Source organism: Furipterus horrens, unplaced genomic scaffold, assembly GCF_987537825.1.
Source record: "Furipterus horrens unplaced genomic scaffold, mFurHor1.1.pri manual_scaffold_7, whole genome shotgun sequence".
In the NCBI taxonomy this organism is placed as follows: Eukaryota; Metazoa; Chordata; class Mammalia; order Chiroptera; family Furipteridae; genus Furipterus; species Furipterus horrens.
In genome coordinates this window covers 103,806,935-103,828,855 of record NW_028327177.1, presented here as the reverse complement: position 1 = coordinate 103,828,855, position 21,921 = coordinate 103,806,935, and the positions used below count along the sequence as shown (strand labels likewise).

General features: G+C 43.9%; 1 protein-coding gene across 1 annotated transcript in view; it reads right to left on the bottom strand.

The window, feature by feature from the left end:
* Nucleotides 1-21,921, bottom strand: part of SLC6A11 (solute carrier family 6 member 11) — a 128,163-nt gene that overhangs the window by 48,988 nt on the left and 57,254 nt on the right. The window contains exon 6 of the mRNA XM_090284176.1: nucleotides 12,323-12,457. Within this exon, the coding sequence (XP_090140302.1) occupies nucleotides 12,323-12,457 (135 nt within the window). The remainder of the gene's footprint in view (nucleotides 1-12,322; nucleotides 12,458-21,921) is intronic.

The following is a 21,921-nucleotide window of genomic DNA, read 5'->3' as shown; positions in this document are numbered from 1 at the left end:
GCTGGGCTCACCACTCTCCGTGGCTCTCACCAGCCCCTGCTGTGGCCACCCCTGTGACATCTCTCTCCCCTACAAGACTACAAACTCCTCAAGGGAAAAACACAGCCTGATTCATCCCTTATACTCCCACCTTACGGTCAGGCCTGGGACACAGTAGGTGCATCTTGAATGCTTGCTGGCATCCCATTGTCTCTTTTCTCTGTAGTGCTAGTTGGGCTTCTGGGAGTCATTAGACAAGCTCACACAATGGCACTAACTCAGTCATCGTTGCCCATAAACCTGTGACATCACAGCTGGAGGGCTGCTCTCACATCCTCTATGACATTATAAAAGCTCCTCAATTTCTTTTCTCTTCACTTCTGAACTATTTTCTTGCTCCTTCTGCACCTGAAGATGTTTACCTGTGCTGTTTCATCTAACCTTACCACATCTATGAAGGAACAGGAGACAAGTAAAAGGTTGGATCCTGCCCTATAGAAATCTGTGAGAGAAAACTGCGGCTCAGAGAGGACAGGTCACCTGCTCAAAGTCACACAGTAGGTGAGGGAGAGGCAAGCATTACATGCATCTCTGGCTCTAAAACTCTCTGCTGCCAAGCTCTGCTGGGCCTTTCTTGTCTGAATAATGTTCTGAAGTTACATCTTTATTCATACCAGTCAACCTCGTGCCAAGAATGATTCAACAGCTCCCTATTGAGCACTGAATAAAATCTTAAACTCTTTGGGCTTGGCACCCAAGATTCTCAATGAAAGGGCCTTAGTCTGCTGTCTCAACCTATTTCTTATGTATGACTGTCTCTCACAAAGCCTGTCCTATAGCCACACCATTTATGTGTGTACTCTCTGGACTTTGCTTATCTCCTAATAGCCTTCCCTTCCCCATCCTTCAAGGACCAAATCAACGGTTACCTGTTTCATAATGTATTTTCTGGGATGGGCAACTGGAAACAATTTTGTTCTCCTCTGACTTCAGTCCTTTATCTAAACCACCATATGACATCCATCCACCCACCCACCCATCTGCTCATACACACATATAATATTGACTGGGAGCCTAAAATGTGCCACGCTCTGCCAGGTACCAGGGAGTCCACGGTGAACAAAAACAAACAAGTTCTTTGCTTATACAGCACTGACACTCTAACTGGGGGGACTAACAGTGAACATGTCAACAAATGAAAACAAGATTTCTTCAGACAGCCATCAGCCCATGAATAGAATAAAATAAAACATGGGCTTGGTTAAAGTCATGGGGTTTATTGGGGATGTTTGAGCTCAGCTGGTCAGAGGTGAGCAGACTTTGGAGCCAAGACTTGCAGGTTGAGAGGGAACTGGCCATGAGAATATCTAAGAAAACAATGATCCAGGCAGACAGAACCTGTGCCAGATAAGAGCCTGGGATGTCCAGGGCTGACTGGAAGAAGGGACCAGGCCACACAGGGCTCCTTCACCTTGGCCATAGTGAATAGTTCAGGTTTTAATCCTAGCGCAAGCAGAAGCTACCAGGGATTGCAGGAGCAAGGCATGGTAAGCAGGAGAGTCAGACTTCTGCTTCTGGTTATGACTGACTGAGTTTCTGGTAAGGAAATGGCCTTCCTGCCATAAGCAACTAACAAAGCAGACAAACTACAGGAGGCACTGTTTTCAGGCAGTGGATAACATGCAAGGCAAAACTGCTATCCCTGAGATGTGGGACTCCCCAGCCCTCCTCATGGGGATAAGAGATGGAGTCCAAGCAGAGCACACAGTCTCACTAAGCTGAGGAAGCAGGACCAGATTATAGGGCAACTGAAATCTGTAGTGTGAGGCACCAGAAAGGGGAGAGCTTTGTAGAGCAGGGACCCCAGATATCCGTTGGAGGTTCCCCTCAAGACTCTGGCTGATGGCTGGGTTATAATTATGCAGGGTGAAACCACCCAAGGCTTTCCAGATAGTGCTGTTGTGGGGTTGTGAGTACAACGGAGACACTAGAGGCTGAACAATACCAGGTAAAGAGCTCTACTAGGGAATTGGGGCTCCCAGCCTGGAGTAGACAGATCTGGTCAATACCAAGTATTCACCATTATTACCCAGCTAAGACACAGAAAGACCTCTCCTTAGGAGCAGAAACCATGCCCTAGGGTAGGATTTCTCTACCATGGCACTATGCATACTTCGGGCTGCATGATTCTTTGTTGTGGGGGACTTTCCTGTGCATTGTGGAGTATTTAGCAGCATCCCTGGCTTCTACTCACTTAGGTCCCAGTAACCCTCCACCCTAAGTTGTGACAATCAAAACTATTTCCAGACAATGCCAAATGTCTCCTGGGAGGCAAAATTTTCCTGGTTGAGAGCTACCAGTCTAGAGTGAGAACTACTCTAGACCCACTCTAAGATTTAAAAGGGTGACAGAGCTTAGAATTCTATTAAGTCCTATTGAGTCCTATTAAATTAGAGGAGCTTGGAAAATAGATTGGGATCTCCACAGATATGCACTAGATAACACACAGTTGAACCTATATAAGTTTAAGGTGATCAGCCAGTAATTGAACTACTTATTAAAATAAAATCCAGTACTCTTCAGAGGAAGATATCAGAATTCAGAGCATCTACAAAACAGTATCCACAATATTCAAGCACGATCCAGAGTATACAACCAAAAAACTCCAAACATGCAAAAAAAAAAAAAGGAAAGAAAGAAAGAAAGAGAAGAAATCCAGGAAAACATCGTCCACACTAAAGAAAATGTTAGACTTAGCAAAGTCTTTAAAGTAGCTATTATAAATATATTAAAAGCATTAAAGGAAAATTTATTCAAAAAATAGCAGCAGGAATTTGTACAATCAGTGATTCTTTTTTCCAGGCTCCTCAGTCTTCTGTGTGGTGGAGGGAGCAATGGTGAGTCAAAGGCCCACCTTGGAGGGTGGAGCCCCGCTTTGAGGCTACCCTAGAGGCTTTCCAGTGCCTCAGTTCTTTAGGCTCCATTTGAATTGTGTGTTCACCCTTGGTGGATATTCTTAAAGTGGGGGACTGACAAATTAGAGCAGGTAAGTCAAGAAAAACTAAGCAAATGAAAGAATGAATAAATGCCTCAACATTGGGAACCAGGAGAATAAAGAATGGTCCCAAAGTGGAGGTGAAGGGATTCCCTGTCACAGGAGGGGCCCATCAGCAGTTGACCAGATTACTACAGAGGCAATGCCTGCACTGGATGGGGACTAAATCCAACCAATGCTGAGATTCTAGAATTATTCCAAAGCATTTATGTATGTCTGGGATGCTCAAAGACCCCATGGCCAGGATTGCCAATCCAGGGCTGGGAAGAGCCAGAGCCAGCCCAGAAAAATCAGATAAGGCAGAGTTTCAGCACTGCATCCTTTACACGGCCAAGTCAGACTCACCTGGTTCAAATGCTACCTGTGCAAGCATGAGGCAAGTGCTTTAACCTCTTGAAGCTTCAAGTCCCCTCACCTATAAAACCTTGAGGCCATAGGTTTAAAAATTCTCAGCACCTATGAGATAGGACCTTACAGACTTATTGGTCATGAGAATTTAATTATATAGCATTTCAGCCCCTTAGCCTAGAATATAGTAATTTTCAACTGAAAATTTCTTGCTGATTAAGTCAGATATATTAAATGATGAGTTTATCAAACACAGGACCTGACATAAAGTCAGCCATCAAGAAATGCAATTAGTATCATTACCTATTCAAACAGCTCATCAACCACTAAGACTGAAGACTGAGAAAGTGCTGATGAAGCTACTGAGAATAAAAATCACAAAACTTCACCTTGACTAAACATGTGCCTGAAAGAATTTAATGAGGCACCTCAGTGATGTGCAGTATCTCAGTGGTCTGTATAGGAATTCTGATTTCACAGCTAGGCAACTCTTACGGAATTTCAAGCAGTCAGGGGGGAAAAAAAAAGCATCCACTACTTCAAGTGCACAGGAGGTTAGATTAGCAATGTATCTAACTCATGAGGAATTTACCCAGTGACTTAAAGGAGCATACCTATGTCAGATGAATTTCAACCCTTCACCACTGTTATCACTGACTTAAAAATATGTCTTTCCCAAGGGACTGTGACCTTCTAGAGGACAAGAAACACATATAATCTGATTCTGCACCCCTAGTGCTGGGTACTAAGTGGAGCAGTGACCATAATCCAGAATCAAATATGCTGAAAGGAAACCTTGGGGGATTTTCAGTTCCAGGGTGTGGTCCCTATGTCAGTGAGGCATGTAGTATTTTCAAAAACATATCCAATGTCTCTAATTCGATGTCAACTTGGCATATTTTAATTTGACAGTTCAGAAGCCAAGAGGGGAATTTTTCCTTGGATCCTTGCCTGGAATCAGAGTATACTGCCACCAGGTGGCAGCAATTCCACAAGTCACATCCACAAGGTTCATCAGGTAGGGTTTTAAACAAGGTTCTTGTTTTTCCTGATTTGTTCTTCTGTGGGATAGGGAGAGCAGAGAGACTTGCTGTTCTGAGGTATTCTAGCTGTTTGGGCATCATTTCACCCCATCTCCAGGATTTTGGACATCTTAGCTGCAATCTCCAGGTCCCTCCATAATGGAGGTCAACTTGGGGAACGTGTGTGTGCTCTGGGAAAGCGGACCCCACAATTTGGAACAGGCCTTTCTGTTCTCGCCCTGAAACACACACTCGAAACACAATGATGAGTGAGAGTGGCAGGAATCTAGGACAGGGAAAATGTGCTGAAAAGATAGAAAATAAAAATTTGAGGGAAAAAACGACTGAGTGGAAGCACTTCACACTTCAGAGAGAATACAGGGCTGACACTGAAGACAAATGTTAGAAACTTATAACAGACCACAGAATTCAAATTTCCAGGGGACAAAGAAGCCCGGCTGCTGTGTTGCTTCAAGTTCTTTATGACAAACTTAATTTACTGGGTCCACAATAAAGGCGCTTGGTTCCAAGTTCAAAGCCTTGGGCTGTGGGGCTCTGACTCATCTTGCCCAACACCAGTGGCATGGAGGCAAAAATGAGGAACACCATCCGTATTCCTGGAGCCCTACTGAAACAGAGTGCGTGAGGGATCCCCAAGTCCCCACAGCCGTTTGGGGGATGAGGGAAAGGGGAAGGAGATAATAAAGCTTTTGAGATACTTTGCATATCTATGGCAAGCTGATAGCTACATAATAGCTGTGCTACTGCCCCAGGGCAAAAGGTGTAGGAGACTTTCGGGATTTAAAAAATGAGTGAGCAGCCTTGAGTAAGGTGCCATGAGGAAGGAGCATGTTGGAGGAGCAAGATATCGGAATGCCATGATGTAGGAGGATGTTGTAGCTGCCATGTGGGAGGCAGCAAGCAGCTATATAGGCAGTTTGTAGCCAGGATTCAGCCATGTGTCCTGGGCTAGTAAGAAAGCAGGCATGCTGCTGCTTTGATCATGCCAGCTCTAGCTGGCTCCGCAGCCACCACGGACTCTGCCTGGCAGACCCAGACCCTATCTGGACTCTGGGAACTCGGGACATATGGAGAGGACACCCTTAGGACTTGTGCCTTTCCCGGACTTCACCATGATCCAGTGTAACATGGCACATGCTTTCCCAGACTATTATATGGAGGCTGATGACAACATACCCCAGATCCTGATGGAGAGAGCTGACAGAGAAAGACGGGGAACTATTGGGCTTAGTTTTGGTTTATAGTTTTTGGGGGAGCAAGGGAAGTGCTTAGGTGTCATGGGAGAACAGGGCTTTGAGCTGAAGTGCTCCTGGTCCCCCAAGGTTGAAATATTGCAAATAAAGACCTGTTTTTCTCAACACTAATTGTTGGGTCTACACCAAGGTGTAATGTGAACTGTGTGCCAGGCCCAGGGCTGGGCATCAAAACTAAGGGACTCTAAGAGCTTTCACATTTATGTGTACATTTACTTCATAGCTACCCCGTGTGGTAGATATTCTTACCCCAATGGTAAGGTGAGAACCCTGAGACCCAGAGAGATAACGGGACAGGCTGAAGGCCATCCAGCTGGTCAACTGCAGTAGTGACTCAAAGTTCCTTCCCTCAATACCAGATTCCAAGGCACTGAAAACCCTTATCTCTGAATTGCCAGCTGATGACTGTAGTATATGCTACGTCACTGAAGTCACACAGACTCTGCCAGAGACTGTTGTTCACTCATTCACTCAAAAAATATTTACTGAGCTCCTACTGCTGGCAGGCACAGTTCCAGGGACTGGAGACCTAACGGTGAACATAGCAGGTCAATTCTCTGCCCTCATGAAACTTACATTCTAGCCAGGAAAGGGACTGAGACAAAGTGTATGAGATGTTGGCAAGTGTCTCCAAGGAATCCAAAGCAGGTTAAGTGGGATTAAGGGGATGGGACTTTAAACACACTGCTCAGGAAGCTCTCACTACACACAACACAACTTTGATGGCTCTCTCCTGATCTCACAGCTACACTGTGAGGAAGGTAGTCACTTCCTCACTCCCAGGACCCCCACAGCTGAGCATTCTTTGCATGCTCTTTGGAGTTATCTGGCCTCACTGGCTGGAAGGAAAGGGTCAACAGGAATTCACCTACCCTCCAGCCCAACACTTAATCGGCCTTCATGTAGAATCCCTGCCACACAAGCCCAGAGAGGCCAGGAGGACCCTCAAAGTGAACCTTCCCTAGTCTAAGCTCCCAGGAGCTTTGTACCACTCAGATACTCAGTGTCCCTTTAGAAATGTAAATGACCAGCAAACACCCGTGTCTGAGCCCCTGTAAACCTTCGGGAAGGGGAGTTAGGGCCAGGACTGGAATGGAGATCCTGAATCAGGGCGAGGCCACAGAGCTGCACTGAGCTCTTACCACTTTGGTTGGGATTCAGGGAGAAGAGCATCCCATGGGGCAGAAAGGCACCCTGGGGACTGGCTTCCTTCCGTGGACCATTGTCTCTCCAACCCCTGCTGACTGGCACAGTCACCAGCCCTCCTACTCCAGGCCCCAGACTTCCTAAAACACAATCACTTTTATAGAGAAGAGCTCTGACGGTAACATGCAACCTGCATAGCTATTCCTGCAGCCCTGGGACAGGGCTGGTCCTTCAGGCTGCAGGAGGGACAGGCAACTTCTGGGGGTTCTGTCTAATGTTTGCAACATCGGCTATCTGCCCTTGAAATCCAAAGGGAGGATGAGAGACTCTGATCTCACCCAACGTGCATCCCTAGGGAAGGAGGGAGTCTTACTTTACTCATTCCACATACCGTATGCTCATCTCGCCACCTGAGACCACCTCCCTACCCCCAGAGGCTGGAGGGAACAGCCCAGGGGACGAACAGGGCTCAGAGGCAGGAGATCTGAACATGTCTGACAAGCCCTCTGACCTTCCCGGGGCTCACCTTCCCCAAATATCTCCTTCCCATCTCTCCACCCACAGTGGCTCCAGAGTCAACCCTTTAGTTCCTTGTAGCCTGGGAGGCTTTAACACTGCAACTTCCAGACCATCCCCAACCAAGAAACTAAGGTTTTCACACCAGCCAAAAAACCAGGCCCAGTGATGTTTTCTGGGAACTTTCCTCCCTGGTGCGATCTGAAGTGCAAATGGGAAAGTAAGTCAAGATAATTACTCAGGAAAAAAAAAAAAAAATCTGGAGTTGGTAAAAAAAATATATATATATATATACTACCAAGATATACAAAATCAAGCCTTTTACTGACTTCCTGATAAAACAGTTCCAGCTGACAGCTCTTCTGGCCTACTTTCTCTAACTTTGAGAACCATGTCTCAGTTGTCTCAGGGGGACCATGTGGCAACCTGAAGTTCTAACACTATCCCAGGATGTGTTTTCAGCCATGGGTGTGTCCCAAATAGTAAGAGCTATGAAGTCATGGTTTTGATGTGATTTTTTTTCTAATGCACATTAAATAAATACATAATTATAAACTGAAAAAGAAAAGTTCCTCCATCAACTGGGTCATATACTTGACTTTCATAGACATTTGACGACGCAGGCAAATACAACCTGTGATCCTTATTCTACAGAAGTGGAGTCTCAGTCCAGAGAGGTAAGGTAACTTGCTTGAGGCCACACTGCCAGTAATAGGAGAGCAGGAATTGAAACCTGTGCCCTCCTGCTTCTCATGGTCTGGGGTACACACAGATGGGAACCATTGGAATTGGATGGTGTGGATCTTTTTCTTCTTTTTTTCCTCAAGACCTCACCTCCCTTTGTTTAGGAATTCTCCTACCCAGAACTCAGGAACCCTATGTTATAAAGGGTTGCTAAATTGCTGTGTGACCACAAACAAGTGGGTCACTAGACATTCTAGGTGGGGTACTGCAATTCTCCTGACCTGTTCATGGGCTGCCTTCCCTCAGCACACTGAGACAAACCTTGCATGATGCACCAGCTTCCAGAGTTGGAGGAGCCAGCAAGAGCCCTTCTCAGACTCAGCAGGACTGAATACCCCACCACCAGCCTGGGAGTAGACTCAGGGCTGCTTGCACCTCCCTTTCCAGTCATGCTGGGCCCTTCCTGTAACACACTGCAGCTTCCCTAAAACACCAGCTACACGGAGTCAGTTTTGCTTTCCTTTCCCTTTAGGGTCCCTATCCTTATCTCTGTCCCAATCGGCTATCACTGTTGCTTTTGTAAACATACACATGCACTTCCTGGCCATCACTGATAGAGAATAAAAAATTAGTACAGCTCACAGATGTCGGGAGTTGGAGGGATTTGTAGACATTTTGCTAATGCAACAGAACCTTTCTTCAAAAATCAAAATAGCTCTGGTTCTTATATTCATTCAGCAAACATTTACTGAGCACTTACTATGTTCCAGGCACTAAGCTAGCGAGGGATTGGGGACACAGTGGTGGGCAAAGCAGATACGGACCCTACTTCTAAGCTGCTTTCTCAGCAAGGCCTCTTTGTCTGTCCTGTTGGAATCTGCAGTCCTCTCCCCCAGCACTCTCTCTTTGCTGCCATATTTTGTCTCCATGGTCTGTATGCTTTACTATTTAATTGGTTTATTTCCTTCCCCAACTAGAATATAAACCCTATGGGGCAGAGATCACTGTTTTGTCCACTGTCTACTGCTATATGCCCAATGCCTAGACTAACCTTTAATACAGAATAGGTAATTCAGAAAATATCAGTGGAGCAAATGAATGGACATCAAACAAATAAGTCATACATGTAATACATACATACATATATATATATACACACACACACAATTATATAAATATTTCATTACAAACATGACAAGTACTTTGGAAAATAAGTACAGAATACTGGAAGGTCCATGGTTGGCAATTCAGAAAGATTTGTTTGAAAAAGTGACATTTAAACTGAGTCCTAAAGGATAAGTGGATGTTAGACAAGGTGGGAGGGGAAGGTCTAAGGAAGAAAGAAGGCATGTTCCCAGCAGAAAAACAATGTGTGCAAAACAGGAGATGTAACAAGAAGGTAGCTCATGAGGGACCTTCGAGGCCCCCCAATTGGATCTTACTCCAAAGACCACAGGGAACCTAGAAGGGATTTAAGCAAAGAGGTGTTCAGCAAGTTTTATTTAAAAAAAAAAAAATCACTCTACTGTTTGTTCAGAAGTGGCCTAGAGAGGTCAAGAGCCATTTCTGTGAGACAAACCAACAGGCTGCTGTAGTTGTCAAGTGGGAGATGGTAGTGGCCTGGTCCAGGCTGGTGGCAGCAGAGGTAGAGAGCAACAGTGACAGAATGGAAGGTCAGGTGGGGGTCAGAACCCATTAATTATCCCCTTGCGGGTGTCTGAGAGCTCTCCAGTTCAGGGATCAGCAAACCCTTTCTAGAAAAGCAAACAGCAAACACTTTAGGTTTGCAGGTGTGCAGGGAAGAGTTACCACAGCACGCCTGATACTGCTCTCCGGCAGGGTCTGCTTTCAGGATTATCTCTTGATGAGTGTCTGGGAACTTGCAAAAGATGTTCTCTATGTTACTAAGTGATTCGGTTGTTTCCTCTGCATGGGGCTCTGAATTCTGATGAACCATCTTGCTTGGACTGTTTATACAACAAGGTGATTTATGGCAAACACCTGCTTTCCTTCTGAGAATCTGAAATTCTAAGGACTGTGATTGATTGTGCAAGCAGAAAGTATCCCTGCAGTTAATAAAACTCCCTCATTAAAAACCTGGACCCCAGGCCCCAAGCAGTTTCCTCTGGGCAGAAACACTGCCCACATGCTGCTGCATTTTGCTGCCGGAGGTATGAGCAAGTTTTGTGCAGCCCCTCCTTGTGCAGGAGAACACAGGGAGCCTGTGTGTGAATTCTTCCAGGCTCTGCCTGATGTGTTTTTCTCTTACTGATGATGGAAATGACAGAAATGAACCATATCTGAGACTGTAACTGCTTCTGAGTCCTGTGGGCTCTTCTGGTGAGTCACTAAGAGAGAGAGAGAGAGAGAGAGAGAGAGAGAGAGAGAGAGAGAGAGAGAGAGAGAGAGAGAGAGAGAGAGAGAGAGAGAGAGAGAGAGAGAGAGAGAGACAGTGTGTGTGTGTGTGTGTAAAGGGGCACTACAGATTAGGGCTGGCCTGGGAGCTGAGGCCCAAAGGGAAGGAGATAGTAGGAAACTGGGATGATTACGGCAGACATCCTGACTGGTGAACTCCTGGCCTCGCCTTTGTTCCGGGTGTGGGTGGTATATGTTTGTGTGTGCACGTGTGTATGTGTGTAGGGCTCCAACAAAGGTGTCAATGGGGTTTCCTCAAACTTTTCTGATCACTAGAATCTCCTCTGAAGCTTCTTAGTCACTAATGATGCCCAGGTACCATCTCAGACTCTTGAAATGGAATCTCCAGGGGTAGGCCCCGGAATCTACATTTTAACATTTCCTGGTGTTCCAATAATCAGCCAGGTGTGGAAACTGGGTGATATTCAGGACCTTGACTTGCCTTGAGGACTAGGATAAGGAAGCCTGTGTGCAGAGGAAGGAATGGAAAATCTGTTCTGGATTAAGGCAGAATTTGTAGATCTAACAAAATCACATAGACCAGTAATTTTGGAAATATGTTTTCCAAAACTGCTTCTCCAACTGAGCCTGTGTCATCAGAGGTTGGACTGAGCAAGGCCAACAGTCAGGAGCTAATTTCCTTCTTCCTAGGGATTTGGCCAACAATTCAGGATACTGCTGTCAGGTGACTGGTGCTGCCCTGAACCTGGGGCCCCTCACAGCACAGCACACTGAGACAGAAGTAAGCACACGCTGCCACTCCATCATGTGCCTTGATGCACAGTGATAAGGTACATCTGAGTTGTTCTAACTAGCACTTCATGAACATTTCCACCCAAGTTCTTCTAACAGGGGGTGGCTTGAAGCCACAGACTATAGACTTTAAATATTTTGCAAGCCTCAAGTTCTACTGAATGCAGACTCCACATTCTACTGCATGATCCATGCTTGTTTTAATAGAAAAGAGGGTGTCTGCTCACTCACTCAAATATCTTTGAGCATGTTCACTGAAATTACCTGGGGACCTTTAAAAAATACTGATACCTGAGACCCAGCCCCAGAGATTTTAATGTAATTGGTTTGGGTTGTGCTCTAAAAAATGGGATTTTCAAAAGCTTCCCAGAAGCTTCTAACAAATAGCAGGGGTGAGAACCCCCGGGCCATAAGATGGTCTGCTTTCATCTCCTGTCTAACATATCCCAGGCATAGCACCATGTACCTACCCACTTACAGAAACTTAGTCATAAGCATTTACTGCCCACTTTTCAGAACAGGCAACACCTTACCAAAGGCAACTGAGAAGTCAGCCAGTTCTCATCAATTATTTCTTTCTCTGAGTTACCCCCACAAAAAAAAAAAAATAAATTGCCAACAAAAACCCAATTTCTCTCACTGAGATGCATAGCTACTGAATCTGTGATCTTGGATAGGGGAAAAGAATGTTTTTATTTTCACTGACATCTAACTGAAATATAACATTTCCCTCCACTATGACGGCAGGCAACAAACCACAGTACTATTAGCACTAGAAATCCCAGATGTTTTCCTTTAATGATATAGATACCTCCAAATATCACTTACTCTTGAAATCACAGAAATTATCAGACCTCCTGTTGGATCTTACTATTTAATGTACTGATAAAGAAGCATATATATTATTACCATGTCACAAATGTGTCTTTTTTAATTATTTGGTGGTTGTATTTCACTATTTTTGATTTCTTATATACTTAATCTATGCATTGAAATTTGTAATTCTGAGAAGGAGTCTACTGTCTTCAAACTGCTCAACCAGCTGTGGTGCCTCTGTGGCTGGCATCAGGGGCCTGCAGAAAGCTTCCTAATGGTGGTGGGCAGCTGTATATCAAGCAAACAACTCTTACCTGTGGGTCGGAGAGCCGGGAGAGGTCAGGGTACAGGTAGAACTTGATGCCTTCAGAGGCCCCAGGCAGTGTGACCCCTCGGATCAGGAGGATCAGAAGCATAATATAGGGGAATGTTGCGGTGACATATACAACCTGCCCAAGAGAGGAAAGACAAGAATCAAGAAGGGGTGACAGTGGCAGGGAATGTGGCAGGCCTCTAAAGTCTCGTGGGAGCAAAGGGCTTCCCTGTAGAGCAACAAGAAGTAAAATCCCCTAACACAGCTAGTCTCCTACCTCCTCTCTTACCACCATTCCCTCAAGGATTGGGTCTTACAGTGAATTTTGATACCACTGCTTTTCAAACATTTTTTACCACCACCCACAGAAAGAAATATATATATCATAACCCTGTACATACTGAGCTGAAAAAGGAAGTTTCACAAAACTATACTTACTCTAACATGTGATACACTCAATATTTTCTATCATACTCTACTTCATTATATATCATACTCTATTTTATTTTTTAAAAAAGCTGGCCATGACCCTCTAAATTCACATTATAATTCACCAAGAGGCCAAGATCCACATTCATTTTGCCTTTTAGTTTATTTTAATTTACTTAGTTACAAAGGTTTTATTTATTTATTTCTAGAGAGGGGGGAAGAGAAGAAGAAAGAGGAGAGAAACACCTATGAGAGAAATATTGATCGGCTGCCTCTCACACACCCTCAACTGGGAACCTGGTCCACAACGCAGGCATGTGCCCTTTCCGGAAATCGAACCCGCGGCCTTCCAGTTCACAGGCTGGTGCTCAATCCACTGAGCCACACCAGTCAGGGCCAAGATCCACATTCTTGAAAAACACTGTTCTTACTGTAATGCAAGTTCTCACAGTCAAAGATGGGATGGGGTGGGATAGGAAAGAGAAGGGGAGAGGGAAGACCCAGTGGTTGCTTCCCAGTGTTTGCCTGGAATCATTTCAGTTCAGTCTGTTTGAAGGCAGGTAACTAAAACCCATGAACCTGAGAGGCTCCCTCAGCTCATGGAGTCAGTGTAAGAATCAAGACAATGAAAGAAACAAAATCTTCCCTGAGCTTCTTCACAAAGAGATGCTTAGAAGAACAGGGCAATGCCTTCACAGACTATTGGAGTTCTTGTTCTTGGGGCTGTTCCCCTTACCTGATGTCCCTACAGGACTCAGTGTTCCTCCAGTTCTGACTTTTTTCTCCTTTGTTGAATTCTTTCCTTCAATCACTTGATTTCTTCCTCTCAGTGAGACCCGCCTGTTTTATGTTTAGATCAGCAGCTTGTCAACATTTGGGAGCCACAGACACTTCCGAGACTCTGATGACAGATACAGACCCTCTCCCCACTTCCCCCAAATGTGCACAGACACATACATGTGTACAAGCTTTTGGATGGTGCAGAGAGTCCAATTCCCCAGATAAAAACTTGTGCTCTAAGACCTACAGTCTTAATTCCTCCAGTGCTAGTGTGGCCTCTCACCCTTTTCCAAGCCAGGCTGTCTTTTACCCGTGGTTCAGCGTTTCATGTCATTCATTCATTTATTAATTTACTCACTCGTCCACCTACTCACTCACACACCGATAATACTCTTACGTACCAAAGACTGAGCTAGACCCTGAAATGTACATGTAAGAATGAGTCACAGGATGAAAGTTTCTGCCTCAAGAGGCTGCCCCACTGGTAAAAAAAAACCAGATATTCAGGTAGGCAGACAATCAACGCATTACATAATCATGGGAGTGCAAAGCATGGTGGAGCACAGAGAAGGGGGTAGCTAACTATAGGGACAGTCAGGGAGAGCTTCTCCAAGGAGATGATCTAGGTGTTGGTCTATTAAGGATGAGTAGGAGCTCAGGACATGGGAAATGGGTACAGAAGGAGGAAGAGAACCAAATCCTATGATATTCCAGGTTCTTTATGTATAACAATATAAGTGGCTACATTTATACCGCATTTACTCTTGGATTTTTTTCTTTTAGTATTCATTTTATTTTTATGTAAATTAACATCCTACAAAAATTTAAATAGAAACACTAAATATAGCATTGCACATAATATTGAAGGGGTTGAAGGAACAGAAAGACTATAAAACAAACCCACTTCTATTTCTTTGCACTTAAATTACAACCTGACACATAAGATACTATACTTTATATAAAAACAAACATAATGCATTTGGTTGCTAAGTGACAAGACAGTGACTTAAAGCCAGTACTCAAAAATAGGAAATAAGAGCCAGCAGGGGTGGTATCACTGGATCCAGCTGATACAGGCTGTAGGCTAGATTATTTCATCCACTGTCCCTAACCTATAATGGGGGGCACCATCCTCAGCCCACTCAGAGCTCCACCCCAACAATTTCAGCATCCATTTCCAAATCAACCATCAGATCAATCAACATGTCATGTAATCAGTACAAACAATCTCTTGTTATCATATACAATGTAATCCAGAAAAGGTGAATGTAAGTCAAATATATAATAAAAGACCAACAGTTGATATTAATAATAATAAAAATTAGAGGCCAGCAGTCAATAAGGCTGTTGGTTTCTGCCTAGAGGACTAACATGCTATAAAATCTCCATTTCCCTAGCTCCGTAGGCACAGTCTGTCATAGATCTTAAGAATTTCATGTGAATCTTTATTCTCTTCCTTCAGAATGAATTCCCCCTAGTTAACCAGCTTACATCTATTAAAAGTCAGGCTAAAAATTATTGCTTTTACTGAATAATTTCTACTTTCATATCTGTTGTATGCAAAAGATTAATTATCATGACCACCCAGGACCTGATTAATGATATCTTTGGAACTTAGCTATCTTAACTCCCAATGCTCACAAATTTAAGGAAAAGAAGATTAGTTACCATGTAGAATGTAAGAACAACTGAAAATCATAGAAATTTGTTTTTCATCTATAGGATCACCTTGATATGACTAAACTTATTGGTTATTATCTATCTGACCAGTCTGTCTTTTCAAAAGATTTTATTTACTTAATTTTTAGAGAAGATGAAGGGAGGGAGAAAGAGAGGGAGAGAAACATTGATGTGCGAGAGAAATATTGATCAGTTGCCTCTTGCATACCCCCAACTGGGAACTTGGGTGGCAACCCAGGCATGTGCCCTGACTAGGAATCCAACTGCTGGCCTTTAGGTTTGTGGGATGACACCCAACCCACTGAGCCACACTGGTCAGGGCTGACCCATCTGTTTTGAGTGGACTGGGCCACTGGGGTGTCATCTGTAACCTGACCAGTAACATATATAGCAGATTGTTCCTCAGTGACCACAGTGGCATGGTTTATTAAATCACTGCTGATGCTTCTGAAGCAGTTCCATTGCTTAGACTTCTAAATGGAGTCTCTGCTTCTACACTGCATTTGGAGGACTACACTTCCTCCACTGGTATCCATGCCTTAATTTTTTACTCATTTTATAAAACCATAAAGGAAATAAAATATGCAGGTGAATTGCCCAAAGACCACAGTGCAGGCAACAAGTTAAGCTGCCAAAACAGAACCACGGGCTGGCAGGCGTTAGCTAGAGAAATTACTTTGTAAGCCGAGGTTTGAGATCCTTGAGTCAGGGTACAAAAGGTAGTTTAGGGGCATCATTATGTAATGCATGCAAGTAGAGAGGGGTATTAAAGTTGAAAATGCAATGCTGAGGACAGCCTGTATCTGTCGCTGGCTTCAAGCTCTCCTAAAAGCCCCTCTAACCTGTTTCTATCTTCAGCCATACCTGACACTTGGGCATCATCTTTGATTTTTCCTGAGAATAGCTGTAGATTATCCAAGTAATACAGATCTTGTCATCAAGGGATTGCACATAAATCACATGCATGCTGCCATATCCCTCCTGTGTTCATCACAGACATCACTAATTGATCACAACACTCTTTGCAGCTAAGCCTGGATACAGCCTCAGACCCTCCACGCAGAATTCCACACAGCTCCCATAATCAGTTGAGGAGAAACTCACTTTTGGCTACCCTTGACCTTGTCCGTTTTTCATGTATGCATTCAGTCTCCTTCAGGTCCTTTGTCCCTATCCTCAGAACAGTAAGACCCAGGTGTCTGCTGAGTGTATGATACATGACACCCACAGAAGTAGGATGAAAGCAGAAAAGGAGATTAGTGATGCAGGCTGGAAGGGTCTATGTTGAAGGGTTTCAGCCTTCTTACTAACAGCAGGTTGAAGATGGGTTTTCAAGGTTAAGTAGAATGAGGGATGCGAAGTCAGGCAGGGAAGATGTGGAACTAGCCAAGGATGTAGAAAAGGGCACAGAATCTTGTCCCTTGGGAGGTCTAGGAACCTCCAGGGTGTCCTCCAGATGCTCAAGCTGGAGAGAGCCTCACCTCTTTCCTCAGGTTATTCCACAGCCAACCAGTGGTACCAACTGCTGCTGATTTGATCTCCAGCTATATTCTGAAGTTACACCTCCCCTTCATCCCCATCATCAGGGCCCTTCATCACCTTTTTTCTCCATCATAAGACAGCCCCACACTGTCCATATTGCAGCCCCGGTTTCAAACACATGAATTTGGCATATGTATTCCTGTTCCTTTGAGTCCTCCCCATTCAGGGTTGTGGGATAGAGTGCAAAGGATTGGGCTTTGAGTCAGATGACACCGGGTTCCAAGCCCCTGCTGTGACTTGCTGTGTGGCTTGACCAGCACCACCCTTCCCCACTCACTCTGTTCTCCACTGTGCTAGGTTCCTCAACTTGGGGAGCATGTCAGTTTCCTTCAGGCCTCCTTGCCTTTTCGCCCCCCCCCCTCCTTTGTCCATAATGTTCACAAGCTCTTGGCCCACCCATGACATTAGTCCTGGGTGTGTCCAAATCCTCACAAGTCTGAGGACTCCTCAAAATCAGGGACCATGCCTTCTACTTGTCATATCACTGACCTATCTACTATACATGTCAGGCAGCCAAGGCTGAGTAGTCAATCTGCAGTATCTCAGTCTGATCCTCTTAGCCTATCAATACAAACCATGCCATCTACCCAAGTGTTGTTGAGAGACTGAAGTACCACGTTCTCCCTGACCCATAGCCCTCATTCACCCCCTAGTCATTTCAGCATCCTCCCAGCACTATGGCTGTTTTCTATCAGCTGTTTTATTATCTTGTAAAATTAAGATTTCTAACATATAAATTCCACAAGGAAAGGGAGTTTTGTCTTTTACTTTGCCTATTGTATTCAGGACAATAAATGGCAGATAGAATATGCTCCATATGCCCTTGTTAAAAGGATAAACAAATAAACAAGCTGTGACCTGGAACCTGAGGTTACAATGCAGGTTGTCAGAACAACACTTTGAGCTCTGTCCATATGAAATGCTGGATACACATAAAATGAGGTTCAGAAAATTGAATCAGATTTGAAGAGGGGTATTTATAAGGAAATCACAAGAGATCTGGTTTTAAATGAATGACCAGTTCAGATACAGAGGGCAAGAAGTTCAGCTACAAGGTGCTTCCCAGCAAAGTTCAGTGTTGCTTTCAAGATGTCTGAGTCCCTAGGATTTGTCTGGAATAGCCAAGCAGGGCTCAGGCATTATGCTAAATTATGCAGCATTTGGTGAGGGGCACAATAAGGTCACTAACAAGGTACTGTGAAGCCTGGCTGTTCCTAGCTGCTGCCAGAGTGGTGGCTCACACCCAGGTGGGCGTGAGGGAAGGAGGGTTTAATCTGTCAGAACTCTCAGGCCCCTGAAATGAGGCTCTGGCCCTAAGCACACCCCTTAGTTAGGAGAGTTTTTTACTATTGTTTAATTTCCTTTTAGCAGGTCAAGTCCTTCTGAATATAAAGGTTAACACAATTGGTGGTAATTACACTGTATCCTGTTTTAATTGACTCTAATTGCTCATTTGCATTCCAATACTGGAATTGTGGGGTGTTTTCCCCCTACTTCTAGGACACAGCTGTTTGTTTCATAGCAGGGAGATTGTCTGGTCCTTGGGAATGCCACAAAAGTGGCGGCAGGGCTGCCTCTCCCTGTTTTCCAGGATAATGGAGTCAACTAGAAAGCTGAGTGTTATTCCAAAGCATCAGGAAAGCAAGGTGGGGTGGTGTCCACAACCCAGTACAATAGGATTAGAAGACCCAATGTGCTGCAGCTTGGGCAAGTTCCACACCCTCTCTAGGCTGGCATTTTATCATTTACAAAGAGGCAAGAGAAAGTTAATCCAAACTTCAGACCATTTTGCACCATTTTCCCAATTTTCTTGGGGGGTGGGACTTATATCACTTTTGTATTATTTACTTAATATTTTTATAAATCAATTTACTCTTTCACATTAAATAAATATCTGTAATAAAACTGAACACCATAAACAGAAAAGCATTTTCTCTTAGCATAAATTAAGGTAAATGCAAAAATAAATGCAATGAAAATAAAATGTGGTTAAATTTTAGTCAAAGGCTCCAAGTCTGCTCTCTTTTCTCTTTGTTCAACAGCAAGATTATATGGAAGAAATGGGGCCACATACTAAACCCAACAAACTCAGGGGAGGCCTGCGCAGTGGTTTTACAAACTCAGAGACCTAAAGTAACCACACAGGATGGTCTGAAATTAAAAACTTCCTAACTAAAAGCAGGTCATGGCGGGTAGGCCAGTATTTTCTGCTAGCAAAGTTCAATCTTTCCCTTAACTGAGCCTATCTGTTGTTTTTTGGCATTTATGATAACATACCTTCGGAATGTCAAATTTCCTTTTTCTTGATCCCTCAAAGCACTGGCATCTCACCAGGGAAAGACCACAAATCCCCTCATTGTTATTGTTATCATGTTAATTGTTGACTGTTACTATCCTGTACACACCTGTATAAAAGATGTGTCTATTATTTTACTTTTTATCCAATCCCAGAGGTTCCTTGCCCCCTCTCCCTTTGCCTCTTCTTTTCATCGTAATATATAAAATAAGATGCAAAACTACCATTCTCTGAGCATTATCTCAACTCACTGAAGTGTTGCTTCCCAGCAGTTGTTGTCAGTTTGGCTCAAAGAAACTCACAAAATTTCTCTACAGGTTTGAATGTTTCTAATGTTGACAAGTAGCAAGTGTCACCAAGGCATTAAATGATAAACCAGCACTAACTGTACATTTTTCCTTAAGAGACATTAAAAAGGGACTATTGCTTCATTTTGTGATTTGATGTTTTTAAATCTGGGTACACTAAAATCATCCTGTGGATCGTCAGTAAAAAGAACATTTCCCGTATTTGTGGGAAAGACTAGATGGATCTCTGAGTTCCCTCCCAGCAACCAGTGTTTTCTAGAAGGGCCCCATTGTCAACCACAACCCTTTTCAAAACACCAGGACTTCTTAATCCCTTTTTTTTTTTTTTTTTTGCTATTCCCCTAGCCCCTCCCATCTGGCAACCATTACTTTGTTCTCTGTCTCTATGAGTTTGTTTCTGTTTGTTTTGTTTTTTAGATTACACATGTAAGTGAAACCATATGGTATTTGTCTTTCTCTGACTTATTTCACTTAGCATAATATCCTCTAGGTCCATCATGTTGTAAATGGCAACACTTCATTCTTTTTTATGTCTTAGTAGTATTCTATTGTGTGTGTGTGTGTACATATCTCACAGGAGGTGATGGATGTTTATTACCTTGATTGTGGTGATGATTTCAGGGGTGTATGCATATTTGAAACCCATCAAATTGCATACATTAAATATGTACAGTTTTTGGTATATATATTATACCTCAATAAGGCTGTGTAAAGGGAAAAAAAGACCAGGACTCAATGGAGCTATCCAAGGTCCTGACACTGATTCTGAAAATCCTGAAGGTAGACTCTTAAGAGTGACCATCCTCTACTCCTGGAATTAACTAGGAATGGAAACAGAATCAGGAAGTCTCCAGGAAGGTCTAATCAGTAAAATTAAGAGCAGATAGAACAGACCAGCCAAAGAGATCACCATTTCTTGGTGAGTCACAGTGTTAAACTTCTCTGTCACACTGTAGCAAATGAGCCTGACAGGGTGGTAGCCAATTTGGTGTGGTCCCATCATCAAGTACGTGGGTTAGAAGGCCTGAGACCTTCCAGTCTCTAACTTACTCCCATGTAAAATGAGGACAATGCCTATTTCAAAGGTGAATGTGAAGATCAGAGATCACCATGCAAAGCACCTGACACAGACACTGCTCAATAACTGAGAGGATTGTGATTGCCTTTGTTGCCCATCACTGGGTCAGTAAGCAGTATCCCTTCAGCCTAGTGAGTGAGCTGGTTAGCAGAGAACAATGTATCTGGTTAGCAGAGAACAATGTATCTTGGGGTTCAAGAATGTAAAGAAACAGAGAGGCTGTAGTAAGCACTGCTTCAGCTGTGAGGATGGGCAGAGGACTGACTCCCAAAACTCCTTATGGGATCCTCTCACTGGCAATGTGAGTGGCTGGCAATGTGGCAGCAGCCAAAGGCTGATATAAAGAGGTAGTAATTCACTGGCTGGGCAAATCTGAATGAATAAGACCCAGAGGTAAGAAAGACACCGGGACAGAAGGGACATGTACACAGTCATCCTAAGGAGCTGCAGCAGCCAGGCTCTGGAATGAAGGCCAGAGAACAAAGGAGTAGATCTACGTGGCAATTACAAACAAGAATCCTCTGGACTCCCAGCTCCATCCAGCAGTTGTGACAGCTAAAGGGGTAGGGTACAGATGGTACATAGATGAAGTGGAAGAAATTATACTAGAATGGAATCAGGTAAGACCAAATTCCAATTTAAAAAGGTAAAAGGTACTTTTCAAAACTTGAGTTGAAGGAAAGGATGGGCCCAGGTGTGTCATCACAGACACATACATGACAGGGAGAAAGCCTGCCCTAGAAGGGGGGAGGCGATTTTTGGGAGAAGCCAAGGACAGTGAGCATCACCAACCTTTGTGAAGCTCCAGGAACCCAGCAAAGAAGGAGCTTGGGGGCTCCCTGTTGAGAGGTACACAGTTGCTGGAGGCTCAAGTGCAGCTCATGGTGGAAAAATTGCTGAGAATTATCAGATACCTATCCCAAAATGCCACTCCCAGCCCGAAGAGGCTACAAGGGAAGGATTAGATCAATAAGTCATATTCAGGGCCTGGGGCATTGTGGGCAAGAAACCAAACATCTTAGGAGCCCAGGGAATGGTGTTACTATTTCTTCTTGCTAATGGCTGGGCCATAAAGATCATTTTCACTCATGGCCTGTTCCAACCCTCAGATTCCATGACTTTATTGTTTAGTAATCAAGGACATCCTGGTTGGAAGCAGAGGGAAAAGAAGGAAAAGTGCTAAGTTCAGGAGAAATGGAAGATCAAGATGTAACTGATAAGAATGGGACTAATATTTATTGTTGGGTCTACATGCTTTTTTCTCATGTTATTGGGTTCTACAAGACAGAGACTACTATCATTTCCACTTCACAGAATCAAAACTGAGGCACCCAGAAGTCAAATATTTGGCCCGTGGTTGCAGAGCTCAAAGAAAGGCAAGATTCAAGTTCACATCCATTTGACTCCAAAACCAGCACTCAACCACTACACAGGCCCATTGGGAATTCAAGTGTCCCCAAAATATAACCAGCCATCTCATAATACAT